Below are 15,137 nucleotides of genomic sequence, written 5' to 3' on the forward strand. Positions count from 1 at the left end.
CACAGAGACTGGTTCTGAGGCTTCCTGTTCCACGCCTCCGTTAACGACCTGATTACTCGCTGACGAAGTCTCTTCGCTTAGTAATGAAACGTTTGCTGCGTAGCATGGCGAACGGGTTACAGAGAACTGGGTCACTCGACGGCAGTACCTGTATTCGAAAAATGTGCTCGAAATAACTGTTCCAGTGTAGAAATGTAGCCTCGTGCCTGTCGTATCACGGCTGACAGCTTCTCCACTAGTGCAATGCCTGAATCTGATATGTGGTACACAAGTCCGAGGTCAGAATTTCGATATGTTAGTGGTTACGTTGACTATAGTTTCACATTAAGCAGCGATAGTGACCAACAGTCGCGGTTTTTTGGACTTCGGAGCTTTCTAATTTGGGAACAGATTTTTTTATAAATGTATCTGTCCAGAGGACAATGCCCTTAACTTTTGCAAACATACTTCGTGCCCCTCATTCTCATACACTATCGTCAGGGTGTACGATGATCTCTCAAGCTCTCCTCATAACTCATAGAGTTTGCCGGGATTGTCGTCTTTTCGAGATTGTTAAATTTTGTAGTATGATTCAACATAGAGAACGCGATCCTAGGTAGCATGAAAGTATGTATAAAATCACTCATGGACTCAGATTTTACGGCTGACATCAGTTTGCCATTTTACTATCACTTGTCAGCACCAACTTCTCTTCGACGTTCGTTATGAACCTTCGATGTGCAGTGTACTTAATTCACGATCTCCCGTCTTCCTTAAGTTTTTTGAAACTTCAGGATGACAAACATATAAGCCGTGATAGTTCTGTATCATTTGAAATCAAAATGAGCCTAATCAAGGTACAAACAACATCCGTCGACTTGTCAGTTACGTTGTCAGAAACAAATGTAGCTGAATTCAAGGGAGCGCGTATGCAAATCAACTACTAGAACCGTCCTTTCATTCCGAGGACCCCAAACGCCTTCAGATATTTATTTATTTTCTCCGCAGCCTTGAAAGGGTAAGCAGGCCGAAGCATGTATGCAACGGAATGACATGTAAATGAGGTCTTGGGAACAAGTCATAATTGCCAGGGCATCAGATAAAATTAATCGTGTTGGGACAGGTACTGCACACTCCGAAAGTTGTTGGTGAAACGTTTGTAGGTGGCAGATAATGACAGTAATCTAAAATGAAATGACAATCGTTCAGCCGTAACACCCTTTCGGTACCTAACTGCTATGTCACCAGAAGGAAGCACGAGGGCTGGAATACTGCCAGGTCAGACGGGGGAGTCGAGAAGCAGAGGTCGCGTTCGAACCACGAACCTTCCTCTCGGTAACTTCGTGCTCTAACCACTGAACGATCTCGCCCCCTAAAATGAAATTAACTAAAGTCAAACTGAGTTCTGCGGAAACTTCAAACCCTCCTGGCTGGGGTCTGCGCGATCCACCTTGTACATGGCTGGAGACTTTCTAGTACCAATTCCATAGGTTCGTGTTTTGCCACTTTCTAGCCGGACTACCTAGCTAGAGTTCTGTATTTTGCGCCGGGCTTATGAGGGCTGGGGCTCACAGAAGCTACCGGGCAACCTCACCGGTGGTACCGTGCTCCGATATGGTGTCCAGCTTTGCTTCCTCAAGTGACGTTTTAAGTTATAGATACTCTATTCTTGAGCATACGACTTCTTCGCGCCAAGTCCCTAACCTTCCATTCTCTCACCATTCTGCCAGGACATTCTGTCCTGCTGGCTGCATGGCATTTGAGCACCAGCATACACTTGGCTGGAATTTTGCTGTCATTGATGATGAACCCGCGTTGCAATAAAATCCGAGATAGTTCCGCTGAAAAATGCTGCGATTTTAAGCTCAGAAACTTACATTTTCCAAGAAGGAATGTTTCTATGAAGAAAACCATATTGGCCAGTCTTTAAGGTGTTGTCTTTTGGGAGCTATTGAAACTGTTCGCTCATTTATTATTGTGTACGTTGCATCTCATACATAGCTGTTACTTGGACGGCCTCTATGAGGAGGTCCGCATGTGGGTGTACTTCGGTGTACTTATGAACGTGTGTGACACGGCATATTGCTTACCGATTAACAGGTCCAACAGCTCTTCTGACTGAATTGTGCCCAGCTCTCGAAGGGATGACCGCGTTTATTCTGGAATCCAGTGTTTACTTTGTAAGCTTTCCGAAGCACTGTTGATTGAGTTATTTGCCTTATGAGTGGCGGTTTTTAAATTGTCTCAGATACCCTTTCGGTCTCCCAAGGTGTGGCTGTTAGGACTCCACATAGGCTAACTGGTAACGTCGTTTAATCCATGGGTCAGAAATTCTCTCGTTGGCTAAACGAAGGATTTGCTCCTTAGGTCTACCCGACAAACTTAGAAAATCTATACCGAACGATAGCATGATCTGAATCAACGTGGGTGGTCCAGAATATCGGCAATCGAGACTGGAGCTTTGCCCATGCGGTCAGTCGGATTCCGTGATTTTCAATCAGTAAACAGACGCTAAATAGCGCAATCTGGTCAATTGCCTCTCCATTCAGTACCATTGAGGGACAACTGGTGATCAGTACAACGCTGCAAAAGACGACTGTCACTGTTATTACGTCTTGAGTCCTTGCTGAACAGGCCATCATGAGGGTGTCGTAAGCTCTTATCCTAAATTGATCTTTTGTTCGAGTTTCGGAAACGCAGCAAATATCTATCCAGGAAGTGTCAAGAATGTGCACCAGAGCAGCTCGTTAACCCGTTCGCTTTGGAGTCCGCACTTTAAACGTCGCGATAAAATCAGGGTAACAAGGCCTGAGAAGCGGAGGCGAAGCGACAAACGTGAATGGTGGCATACTGTTGACCACTTCTTCGGATCCAAGAATGATATGCTTGCGGCTGTGTTCTATAGAAGACTGATAGTTAAATGGGGCAGGAAGAGAGTTCAAGGATAATCTCAAAGAGATAGGTATCAACAACAGCCTGTTTTCGACTATGCGCCCTGCTGTAGACATCGAGACGGTCCGCCTGATGGCACCAGTGTGGTATTGTTATTCTTGCAGTTCGCGGTTGTGTGTCGGTTGGGACACTGCCAGGACACCTAAAACTTGACGGGCGTACAATTAGGACCCATAGCCAAAGCCCTTGGTTCAAAATCCCTACCAAAAGACTGGTGATTGACGTGAGACTACCAGACTACTACATCTGAGGACCCTAAAACTTGCGTACAATTAGGACCCATAGCCAAAGCCCTTGGTTCAAAATCCCTACCAAAAGACTGGTGATTGACGTGAGACTACCAGACCAGACCATCTGAGGACTATGTCACGTGTTCCAACTTCCTACCTGGAAAGCCAGGAAACTGTTTATCTAATCTCCGTCCCTCCACCCAATTGAACCGGGTGACCCTGGGAATTTCACAGAATCTAGCTCATTGGGTCGAACAAATTGTCATACACAGTCTCTTCGTGATTTTCTGTGGTCCTACTTATCAGTACGTCTAAACTAGTCATTCTTCTCAGTTTCTATTGTAAATCAGACTTCTTCGAATCTCGTCAATTAGCAACACATGTGTTTTTTACTGCGGCCTATTTCATACTGTCAAAAGTGTCGTCCACGCAAGGTATCCGGGGACTGGGGTTGATTATTGATAGTGTTATGTTTCTGCATTAGCGTTTCGGCATCCGGAGACTAGCGGTTCCCTTGGAGTTCTCCTCAGCTTCTTGTAGGTTTGTCTTTCGAAGTCTGTCCATCGGTAGGTTCAAACATATGCATAAACTCAGTTTCCATTGTTTCTGTTGCGTTTCGATTTTTCTGAAGTAATCAGTCGCGGCCTCCTTGTCATACCATCAAACAGAAGTTCTGGATGAGCCATCAGTTTGATGCGGGCTGCAGTACAAAATGCACACATATTACCCAACACGACATTTGAAGATATCAGGCTTACATCCGCGCACTTCCACTCACAAAGCACTGTCGGTTTCATCTGGACTTGTGGTAAAACGTTTGTGACCAAATTCGCCAGCTTAGCGAACGGATCAATAGCCATGCTGTTTCTCCTACCAATTTCGTTTTGCATCGTTTTCGAAGTTAGCAATCAATTTCGTCACTATCTTACGATCCAACCCCAGCTTCTCAAGTACACTAAGCCGACCGGCTTGCAACCATGTATTCAACCGGAGAATGAGCAAAAACAAAATCAGTTGAAATTCTTGCAGATTAGATTTTGGTGACTGAGGTTTACCACAACGGCTGATAGCCTGACAACCGACCGGTAGGGTACATTATCCGACTAATTAGAACGGTGCGACTTTTCAGAATCAAAGCCTTGGCGGAACGTGAGAGCACAGTGACAGACACCTTTTCTGAAAGCACCAGCTGTGTAGGACATTTACGCGCATGGTTGGTTTCGTGAGTTCTGTTATCACTCCCAAGTACTCTCGTCAAGATATGCAACCCAGAGATAAGCACCGGTCCTGTGCTATGTGATTAGGCGCTGCACGACAGTTAAGTTAAGCTTCCGAATTTGACTATTCGATAAAGACTTCTCAACTATTAAGTTTGGCATTCGCGTCCGCAGATCCCCTGTTTGATCTTTATTTTGGCTACATTATTCAGTGACACCTACCTTCCAGATTGGCTTTGATTTAACGCCATTTTTGTTGTTGACTATTACTTCTTCTCCGAAATGTTTATTTCCAGATGACTATGCGGAGAGTCAGAATTTTCCTCCCATTTACACTTCGGAAGACGAGCATGAAATGACACCACGGCAACCCATACAGAGAAAAGGTACTCTAAGTAACCTGTTCATTGGAGTGAATTTAGACCTGATCCCTTATGTCACCACGTGTTCCAACCTCCTACCTGGAAAGCCAGGAAACTGTTTATCTAATCTCCGTCCCTCCACCCAATTGAACCGGGTGACCCTGGGAATTTCACAGAATCTAGCTCATTGGGTCGAACAAATTGTCATACACAGTCTCTTCGTGATTTTCTGTGGTCCTACTTATCAGTACGTCTAAACTAGTCATTCTTCTCAGTTTCTATTGTAAATCAGACTTCTTCGAATCTCGTCAATTAGCAACACATGTGTTTTTTACTGCGGCCTATTTCATACTGTCAAAAGTGTCGTCCACGCAAGGTATCCGGGGACTGGGGTTGATTATTGATAGTGTTATGTTTCTGCATTAGCGTTTCGGCATCCGGAGACTAGCGGTTCCCTTGGAGTTCTCCTCAGCTTCTTGTAGGTTTATCTTTCGAAGTCTGTCCATCGGTAGGTTCAAACATATGCATAAACTCAGTTTCCATTGTTTCTGTTGCGTTTCGATTTTTCTGAAGTAATCAGTCGCGGCCTCCTTGTCATACCATCAAACAGAAGTTCTGGATGAGCCATCAGTTTGATGCGGGCTGCAGTACAAAATGCACACATATTACCCAACACGACATTTGAAGATATCAGGCTTACATCCGCGCACTTCCACTCACAAAGCACTGTCGGTTTCATCTGGACTTGTGGTAAAACGTTTGTGACCAAATTCGCCAGCTTAGCGAACGGATCAATAGCCATGCTGTTTCTCCTACCAATTTCGTTTTGCATCGTTTTCGAAGTTAGCAATCAATTTCGTCACTATCTTACGATCCAACCCCAGCTTCTCAAGTACACTAAGCCGACCGGCTTGCAACCATGTATTCAACCGGAGAATGAGCAAAAACAAAATCAGTTGAAATTCTTGCAGATTAGATTTTGGTGACTGAGGTTTACCACAACGGCTGATAGCCTGACAACCGACCGGTAGGGTACATTATCCGACTAATTAGAACGGTGCGACTTTTCAGAATCAAAGCCTTGGCGGAACGTGAGAGCACAGTGACAGACACCTTTTCTGAAAGCACCAGCTGTGTAGGACATTTACGCGCATGGTTGGTTTCGTGAGTTCTGTTATCACTCCCAAGTACTCTCGTCAAGATATGCAACCCAGAGATAAGCACCGGTCCTGTGCTATGTGATTAGGCGCTGCACGACAGTTAAGTTAAGCTTCCGAATTTGACTATTCGATAAAGACTTCTCAACTATTAAGTTTGGCATTCGCGTCCGCAGATCCCCTGTTTGATCTTTATTTTGGCTACATTATTCAGTGACACCTACCTTCCAGATTGGCTTTGATTTAACGCCATTTTTGTTGTTGACTATTACTTCTTCTCCGAAATGTTTATTTCCAGATGACTATGCGGAGAGTCAGAATTTTCCTCCCATTTACACTTCGGAAGACGAGCATGAAATGACACCACGGCAACCCATACAGAGAAAAGGTACTCTAAGTAACCTGTTCATTGGAGTGAATTTAGACCTGATCCCAATTGACCCTGATCCCCTTGAGGTAGACATGCTTCAGACGATTTCCGAAGCTGCGGACATAGCTGCAAAGAAGCCTAAGATGTCAGGTAACCTAAAGTCTCATCAAGTAATTTTTTTCTTATCTAGCTGCAGCCAGCTTAGTGTCTTATGCGTTGGACGAAGATGAAGATGATGAGGACCAATCGGTGCTTACAGGGGAGGAAGAGGAAAATTCCTCGCATTTTGCGGATTTTATAAAGCCCTTGGATAAGCCTGACCTTGTTCATTACAGCGTTAATGCAGAGAATGATACAAGTTCTTCGCATTTGGAATTAGAAGACCGTGATATAGCTGATACTGAAAATCAATCCACTCTGCTCATGGGCTCCACGCATCAGACTATTCAACAGCCCATTCACGTACCATCCCAAGAACAACTACGTATGCCGCAGATCTCCGACACCCAACCGAAAGATCCCTCTCCGACAAGCCAACCAGTTTTTGAACCCTCCTACGATCGCAGCAAAATCAAACAACTACTAGAGGAAGTGGAGCTACCACCAGAACCTTCTGGACACTGTCCAATGAAACTCCAGGAGAGAGTGGATCGTGAAGTGCACCGAATGCGACTTGAAATTGACTACGATCCCAACAGAGCCATACAGGATAACAAGGCTTTTCGTAATCCCAGGTTTGTTATTTGTGTTCATTTCTTGATTATATTTCCTCTTTGCAGTATCTACGAGAAGCTAATAGCCTTTTTGAACATAGACGAGAAGGGTACAAATTTTCCCCCGGTAAGTGAAGAACAAAGTATAATCTTACTGCTGTAATACAAATTGTTTTGGAAACTGTACTGATTGGTTGTTGGCGTACTATACCAAGGTACTGCAAATGACTCAGTCCATGTAGTCTGTGGTAAGTACACCTCCAAAAGCATCACTTCGTGCATGTGATCATTTCACACGTGCACCGTGTTACACTTGTGTCCTTATTTTCTAAGGTAGACCGGCCCCATAACTAAATGTCTGTTGCACTGTAAACGATCAGCCCGAGTGCACAAGTCCCTGCGGACTTTGTATCCGCGTCTGGTGGTGTTAGCGAGCAAAATTGTTCTTCGAAATAGGACTTCCTTACTTCATGAACTAGTGAACACTGGACAGTGAACTCTAGAGGAAACCGCTTGTAGAAGAGTCCTCTCCAAAATACCGAAAAAAAACAATTAGGGAAACGCGAGCGAGGTGCTGAATGCTCGCCAACTCTTCAAAGAAAGATTAGAAGCAATGAGGAAGACTGAAACTCCCAAGATTTGGCCGTCCATGGAGGTAATCAATAGTGGTCAGGTGTATTTTAACAATGAAGAGTAGCTACTGGGAAATTCTTGCAACTATTTCAAAAGTAGGTGCAGAGAAACGAAACCATACCAAATGGCAATAAGGATTGAAGAAATTTTCGGGATTGATTGTTGGTGGTCGGCAGTTTTATGTGGTCAGACCCAAACATTAGAGGACTTCTGGGACATATATGCCAGGAGAAGGAATAATGATTGATGCACCCTGCTGGGGTTCTCCAAAATGTGCCATTTTACGGGTTCACGTCACCCCATGCACTATGGTCCGCTTGAAAAATACCTTAAGTTCCCGAGGTTCGGGTTCTGCCATTAATGTTTCACAACTCAGGAAACCAACACTTGGCATTTTAAGTGGGCTTTGTGTTTGAGATTCTAGAGGTGGACCTAAGTTTTATACCAGAAGCTACGATTGAACTATTGTCTTTCGAACAACAGCCTTTAAAATGTGCAACCACTGTACAAAAAATCTAACTCTCAAGACCATAGTACAATCTGTTCAACATGGCCATCACACCGTATTGTTTAAATGCTGCACCTTGTGTTATTGATAACAGATCAGTGTTTTGTTCCGATCTAGGGAAGTGTGGCAAGCCTAGGTATGTGTACCCAGGGTTAACGGTTTGTCGTACTTTTCGCTGCAGGACACGTGAGTTTCACTGTCTACTACAGGTTGTCCCGCACTGTTCCATTCCTAAGCGTTCAGTTTGAATGTAGCGGTTTCATATCCGTGGCATATGGGTTACAATTATATATCTGAGAAATGTACATTTCCGTTTTTTTGGACTTAGGTGATGTTGAGTCATCAGATATGCATTGAACTATCTTAAGGTTTTTATCGATTCTTCCTGAATTTCCACCAATGGAAAATACTAGGGCACCCTTAGCATGAATAATGTTTCGAATACTGGATGAAAACTGATCGCAGAGCCTGAGCAGGTAGGATAGACTGTGATGATCAACTTCCAAACCGGCCTCAAGTTAGAGACAAGTGCTACCAAACCAACTGGACTGAAAGCCTGGTCCGAACTCAGGCTTGACAACTTGGAATAGGAAAGTCATCACAAAGCCCCGCTTCTCTGACAGGTTGTATGCTTCATTGAATTCGAATCACCAAGAGGGATTGAAATTGTGTTGAACTTATTTTACGCAGGTACACACCGCGCTACCCGCCGAAGCGTAACTCACCGTTACATGGCTTCCAAAGTAAATTTGCATCCAAAAAGGGACAAGAAGGTAGCGTTCGGTTAGCATTTTTCTCTACTCAACTATTTGGTTTGTATCTGATTGCCCGCGTCGCCTTTTCAGTTTAGTTCAGCGGGGACCCGAAACGAGGTTTTCCTTTGAGTCACATAATTTATACGTCTCCAAGTGCAGTGTTTCCTGAGGAGTTGCAAGAAACCAATATCAATTTGTTAGTGGAAATCGAATTGAATTTTAAACTACCGGTGAGAGATTTGCCTTCCACGAAAGACCAGTTGTTCGATATATTCTTTAGTTTCACAGGAAAGATAAATCTCCTCATCGGTTAGTCTGTGGCAGAATCACACCTTGATTCGCAGAAGAGATTAAAAATCGTTCGGCTGAAGCACCCTTTCGGTGGTTAGTTTCAATGCCAACGGAAAGCGGTGCGAGGGCTGGGATACTGTCAGGTCGCTCAGACCTAGACAGGAGCAGTCGAGATGCTGAGGCTGGGTTCGAATCACGGTCCTTGCGGTCCGTAATTTGACGCATTAACCACTGAGCTATCTCTTGGTGAAAACTGAGCAACTGAGTCGTTCTGAAACGTTTACTCGAATAACTGCAATGCATTTGCAATTAGTTTTTATTGATGTGAAGCTAGTTTCGCTTTCTCTACATCTAGTGTCTGACATCCGCCAGAGGTTGGCAGCTACTACAGAGCAGTCAATCGAAATGTCCCGTACTAAATTCCACGTCCTTTTTGAATTTGTATCAAGAAACAAGAGAATTAAATGATTGGGAACCACTGTGCAGAATCGACATCAAAAAGTGGATCAACAACAGCCAGCAGAAAACCAGTCAACAAACGCTCGATCTTGTTTCATGGCACCCGAACTTCGAAGTTGTGTTGCGGATGCATCGCACTGGGTTACAACTGACGAGAAACGGTCAGTTCGAAGAAGCTCAGTTCAATAACAACTTTGACGATCGGCCTTACTTTGTATTAGCCCTACATTGTCTTTTATTTCGGTAAGGAAACTTCCGTAAGTCGTGAAACTGACTATGTCAATGATGTTGGGGCATGACACTACTCTTTCCACCATAATGGGGTTGTGCGTAGAGTCCATCTTATTAGGCAGAGCTCTGATACCAGCTCGCTCAACCAAAAAATTGCGGCTCATCTAGTTATTAGAGTGAACGAATTTTTCAGTTGCAAATGTACCAGTACGCTCCCAGTGGCCATTGGAGAATGCAGCGCTATTTAGATGTATGAGCAGGGAGAACTGCACAACGTTAATAGGAGTCTTGAATTGGGCAACGTCCAGCAGAAGAGTCAGAAACGACTGTTTTTGCCGTAGCCATTTGACTAGGCTCGAATAATTAAAGACATGCTTACATGTGGTGCATCTTGATGGCTGTTTCGTCTGCCTATCGATTTGATTCCTTTACATAAATCCATGACCGTAAGCTAGTGCAGCTGAAATTCATTCAGTGTTGCTGTCTCCCGGAGACAAACAGGCGGAGATTATTTTTGAAGTCACCAATAAAGTTGGCTAAATCAGATGGTTCGCGGTCGAATCGTGTTGGCTTCGACGTAAACGCAACTCCTCGGTGCTCCTCCATTTATTGTGTGGAGGATAGCTGTGTTTATGACAAACTAGTTTCCCAACAAGTTAATATTTTAGGACCGTGAACAGTGTTGAGGGAAACCAGTGTACCACTTCACTATTCTCCATGCCGCATAAAATCAGTCAAATTCCCCCCTCTTGTAGGAAGGAAGATCCAGTTCCCGGTCTAGCCAACCCAATTCACGCTCCTCATCATTCTTCTCGATAGCCGTCTATAAACGTGGTATGAACAGCGAGTGTGATTCAGCCCATACTTGCTAACTGCTTGAGAGTGAAGTCCGGACGTGACAAACGAAGTGGCCGGTAATAGAAATAATCTCCGTCACGATAATGGAATATAATAGCGAAATTTTTCGAGGTTTTCGGACGTGGAGAGTTTTCCGAAGAAGTAGGTGAGCGGTACTTACAGTTACCACAAGATACGCTTTCTAAGGAAGTGGTAGAGGTTCAAAATGGTATGTATGCCTTACCCGTCAGCCAACTTGGTCCGTAACTTGTGATAAGTACATTCGCTGGGAATTGCATAAAAAGTACGAAAATATGACCTTTTGGACAGATGGTAGACTGCGAGACACGCTCAGGGTCTACTATGAGGTTAAAAACGTTCCGATAACTAAATTTGGCGTGTGAAAGGCACAGGTAGTTTGTGTTGAGGCATCAACCCCCCATTAAGCTCCAATTAAACTGAAAGTAACTTATGAGCAGTCTTACGTCTATGAAACAAACCATGTGGCTTATTGGCACTACAGCAGATTTTTCCTGCAGGTATTTCGATATGTGCTAATAGAGAATGGGGTAGTGTAATCCACCGAAAGGAGATCGGTGATGGATGCTTTGGGCACCCCGATTTCCTCCCTGTAGAATTCAATCTTAGAGTGGAGGGTCCCTGTATTGATAAGGTAAGTTTGGCACACTCCATTCCACGGATTAAAACCCAGTATTGCAACGTATATCCCAGGGTCGATGGGATGTACGTCGAATGTGGAAGCCCTTCGTTATGTGGATATTGTGGAACGATTTCATGACCCAACAGTATTACCTCTAACTGCACGTCTACTGTATTTTATTTTTCAGGAAGTATATAATCCATACCGATGGGCTCCCCAATCCTACTACGACGAGCTGGCCCGTGTGCAAAACCGAGAAATTGATAGATTGGTGAAGCTGCAAAAAGAACAAAAGAAAGCAGACCAGACGTCAAATGATACTGGTATTAAAGTTGGAGGAGGTGCTCTATCAGGTGGGCTGACTAAAACCGCTTCACAACCCGTCCTTAACACATCTTCGGGTGGTTCAGTTGCCACCGGATATACAGGTACGTTACCGCCTACTATCGGTGGCTTACCTCAAGATTCAAGGAAAGGCGTAGCCTCCGGTGATCTGAGTATTGGTGTTAGTTTGGAGACTTACATGTTCGCGATCATGAGCATAGGGACAAATCCAGTATTGTTTGATCCTTCTTCGGCGTTGCTGTACGCGGAGCCGCAAATAATTACAAGAGAGAAACAGATTGTCCTTTTTCTGTGATTTTAGATAGCTACAAGTGCCATGAGTACTTCTATCAGATCACACATGGTCAGCGTTCGATTAACCATTTGATATATACTGCGCAGCAGTTCTCACGCAAGGTTCTTCTAAAATTGGTGTCAAATGATAAGTCTTAGCACTTCACGCCACGGTTGGAATCGGAGACGTGACCCTATCCTGGTTTCCGGTAATTGGCTCGCTCCGAACGGTAGATTTTCTTGTCCAAATGAGTCCTACCATAATTAGTTTTTTAGTTTAAAAGCTTGGTCATCCGGTCTTTCCCATACTGTAACAACGCGAAGGGATGGTAAGATTACCACCTCGGTTGGCCTTACGGAACTGGCTGTCAATTGGATATGATATTCTACGAATCCCTCAACCACCTACAACTATCCGGTAAGCTACCGATAGTGGCACACACCAACGGAGAAAAATCGTTCAAACATGGGATAGGGGACGGTCACAGTGTCCCTGCATCTTACTTCGCTGAGGATTTAGAGAATTACCGATTCATATAGGCAAACTAGTGTTATATCACATTGTTCGCCGAAACAACTGGATAACTGAGAGCTATATTCTACGGAATCACCACAGTAGCCTGACATATGAAATATTGGAAAGTAATGTGCAGATCTGATGACTCAAACATAAGACGAAGAGATACATGTTCAATGTGAAGATATCGTTCACTGACCCCAACACAAGGCACTTTACTGGTTCTGAACTCTCGCACTTCGCCTCAAACAGCTGCGTATCCGGGGTTATGTCGATTCGATAGCTTTACTAGACAGCTCAAGCGTAGCTGGGGGCCACGACAGGATGAGATATGACGAAGTGGCCAATGACTTATTTCAGTGGTCGAGATGATAACTCTGCTGTTAGATAGTTGAATCACCGTAAGTGCCAGATGGTTCCCCCATCCGACAATCAACTCGTGCACTGAAGTAATAGTCAGTCATCGTCCGACAGGATACCTTAGCTGCAGTCTGGTTCCATGTTATTTAAGCATGCGAATGAAGATCAGCAAATTCCTATTTTCCTACGATCCGTGTTACAGGATGCTTTGTTTGTAAGCCTGTAGCCTGTAAAATGTTTTCTTGATGACGCTTCCTTTAAGAAGACCATATGACAACATACCACTCAAGCAGGGATTGATGTAAACTGTCAGCAGGCTATTGTATATGGGCAAAAAATCAATGCGAACGAACATCCGATGTGGCTTCGAACGCATTTGGCGAGCGAAGCGATACTCATTGGCCCTTGATGCTCTCCGTTTCACCGGCATCAAGCTTGGATGCATCGCTCTGGTTACAGTTTGAGGGAAGCCACAGATACTTCTATGAGGCTACCAAGTAGGAAATTCGGGGATATACTTACCAACAACAGCCCCAAACGCACAATTTGCGTTTACTTTCACCTCTACAATTCTGTAATAAATCCATAAACGAACATCTGTACCATCGTCCGGCTTAATACACCACTGAATGCCTAGCTGAGACACCACCGGGTTACCCAAGCCTAGACAGGAGCAGTGGAGATGTCAAGGTTGGGTTCAAACCAGGTATCCTCCAGTCAGTAAGTCCTCACCTTAACCAGTGAACTATCTCGATTTCGCGACTCGGTTTCCCGACTTCATTACAGTTCCGTCTGCAAATATGATTGATGCGCTATTTGCTGGGCCTATGGAAATATGGGTTGACTATTCCTCTTAACCACATTGAAATAATCAACAACCCGGTTTTGTTCAATCCTCAATTTGGTTAACGCCTTCTGTCCTGCTGTGACGTTCTCCATTCTCGGATTTCGCGTTCCTGACTGTGTAAGACAAAGTTGTCTGTGGATCGTTACTTAATTTTCGACGCCGCACATTTTTCGTTGATTTCTTGTCTCACCGGTCTACCAAACGTGAGCTCGGAGTTCATTTTAGTCTCCAAGTGTTAGCAATTTATAGAAACTGTATTCATCGCCCTTCGGAAAGCTCATCTTGGATGTTCAAAACAATAAACCTCAAACACGCCTAATTGACTGTCTGCGGTATCCGCGCGGACACGGAAGTCGGCCATAGTGTCCGTCCATAAACTCGGGTCGGTGCCTATCATGAACCAGAATGAAAACTCATCTACAGTGGAAAATGGTGTTGGTAGCCCAGATTGCAACGATGGCTGTTGATATGTTTACTGAGCTAGAAACTTAGGTTGCAGCCGAATTCCCCTGCTCAACAAATACCCCTCCGTTTGACAGTGTTTAACCTTCGACGCTTACCCCGTTTATTTTCCAGAACCAAAGAAACGTAGCAAATGGGATACCGGTATTCCAGAAACCTCTTCGTTGCCTATGGAGGAGGCGCCTATGAAGAACAATACTGCCACTGTGCCTCATGCGGTGGATGCTTTAGCGAAACAAAGCTGAATCCTCCCTTTTGCACTACCCTTGTAAATACTCACCCTTGTTTTTACACGAATATGGAAAATACAGGCTATTTTATTTGCTTTTCCGTGAAATCACAGAATTTGTATCACAGTCAGTGGTGGTGGTGGTGGTCGTCGTGTTTGTGACGCTCCATACCAGGAGATATAAGATTGTGGCTGAAATTGTTCGCTTGATATGGTCCCAGGCTGTGTTGCATAGACGGCTTCCTAGGCCCATTCACATTGGAAGCTTTATTTTCAAGGTGCACATCTTTCTGCAATAAGTTTCGAGATGGTATGTTAGGCACTGGGATTCCAGCAGTTCCAGGTAGCCAACTCAGCGCTGTCGATTTTCGTGTCCAATCGTCCTTGTATACCTGGGGGAAGAACGTGCGAAGATGATCGAACAACCTCAGAGCAAATAAAATACACCAAAACCATAGTGAAAAAACGCCAAACCAACTGAAACGTAGTGTTACAAACTGGGAGCGAAACATTGTGCTATTAAATTGAGATAGCCGCTAAAATTGAAACGTTTAAGAATGAAGCACTGGACATAATGCGTTATTGAAGCCTCAATGACCGAATCTGTAACCGGTAAAAACTAGCACCTATGAGCATTTGCCTTCGCAGTCCCGACTTAAGGCTGCCACCCTGACGCGGTGACCGGTCTTGAGTGTTGCAGTGATCCCGCGGGTTACACTGCCTGGGACGTCGTTTCACAAGGTGCAACC

At 44.4% G+C, this 15,137-nt stretch overlaps 1 protein-coding gene across 1 annotated transcript; it reads left to right on the top strand.

Moving 5' to 3' along the window:
* Nucleotides 1–1,356: 1,356 nt before the first annotated feature.
* T265_11379 (hypothetical protein) lies at nucleotides 1,357–14,924 on the top strand (the record flags this gene model as incomplete). The annotated part of the gene is made up of 6 exons (XM_009178018.1): nucleotides 1,357–1,414; nucleotides 4,675–4,764; nucleotides 6,322–6,417; nucleotides 6,458–7,107; nucleotides 11,543–11,783; nucleotides 14,274–14,924. The coding sequence occupies 6 exons, from the start codon at nucleotides 1,357–1,359 to the stop codon at nucleotides 14,402–14,404; spliced, it is 1,266 nt and encodes a 421-aa protein (XP_009176282.1).
* Nucleotides 14,925–15,137: the final 213 nt, after the last annotated feature.

Source organism: Opisthorchis viverrini, assembly GCF_000715545.1.
Source record: "Opisthorchis viverrini unplaced genomic scaffold opera_v5_493, whole genome shotgun sequence".
NCBI classification, from domain to species: Eukaryota; Metazoa; Platyhelminthes; class Trematoda; order Opisthorchiida; family Opisthorchiidae; genus Opisthorchis; species Opisthorchis viverrini.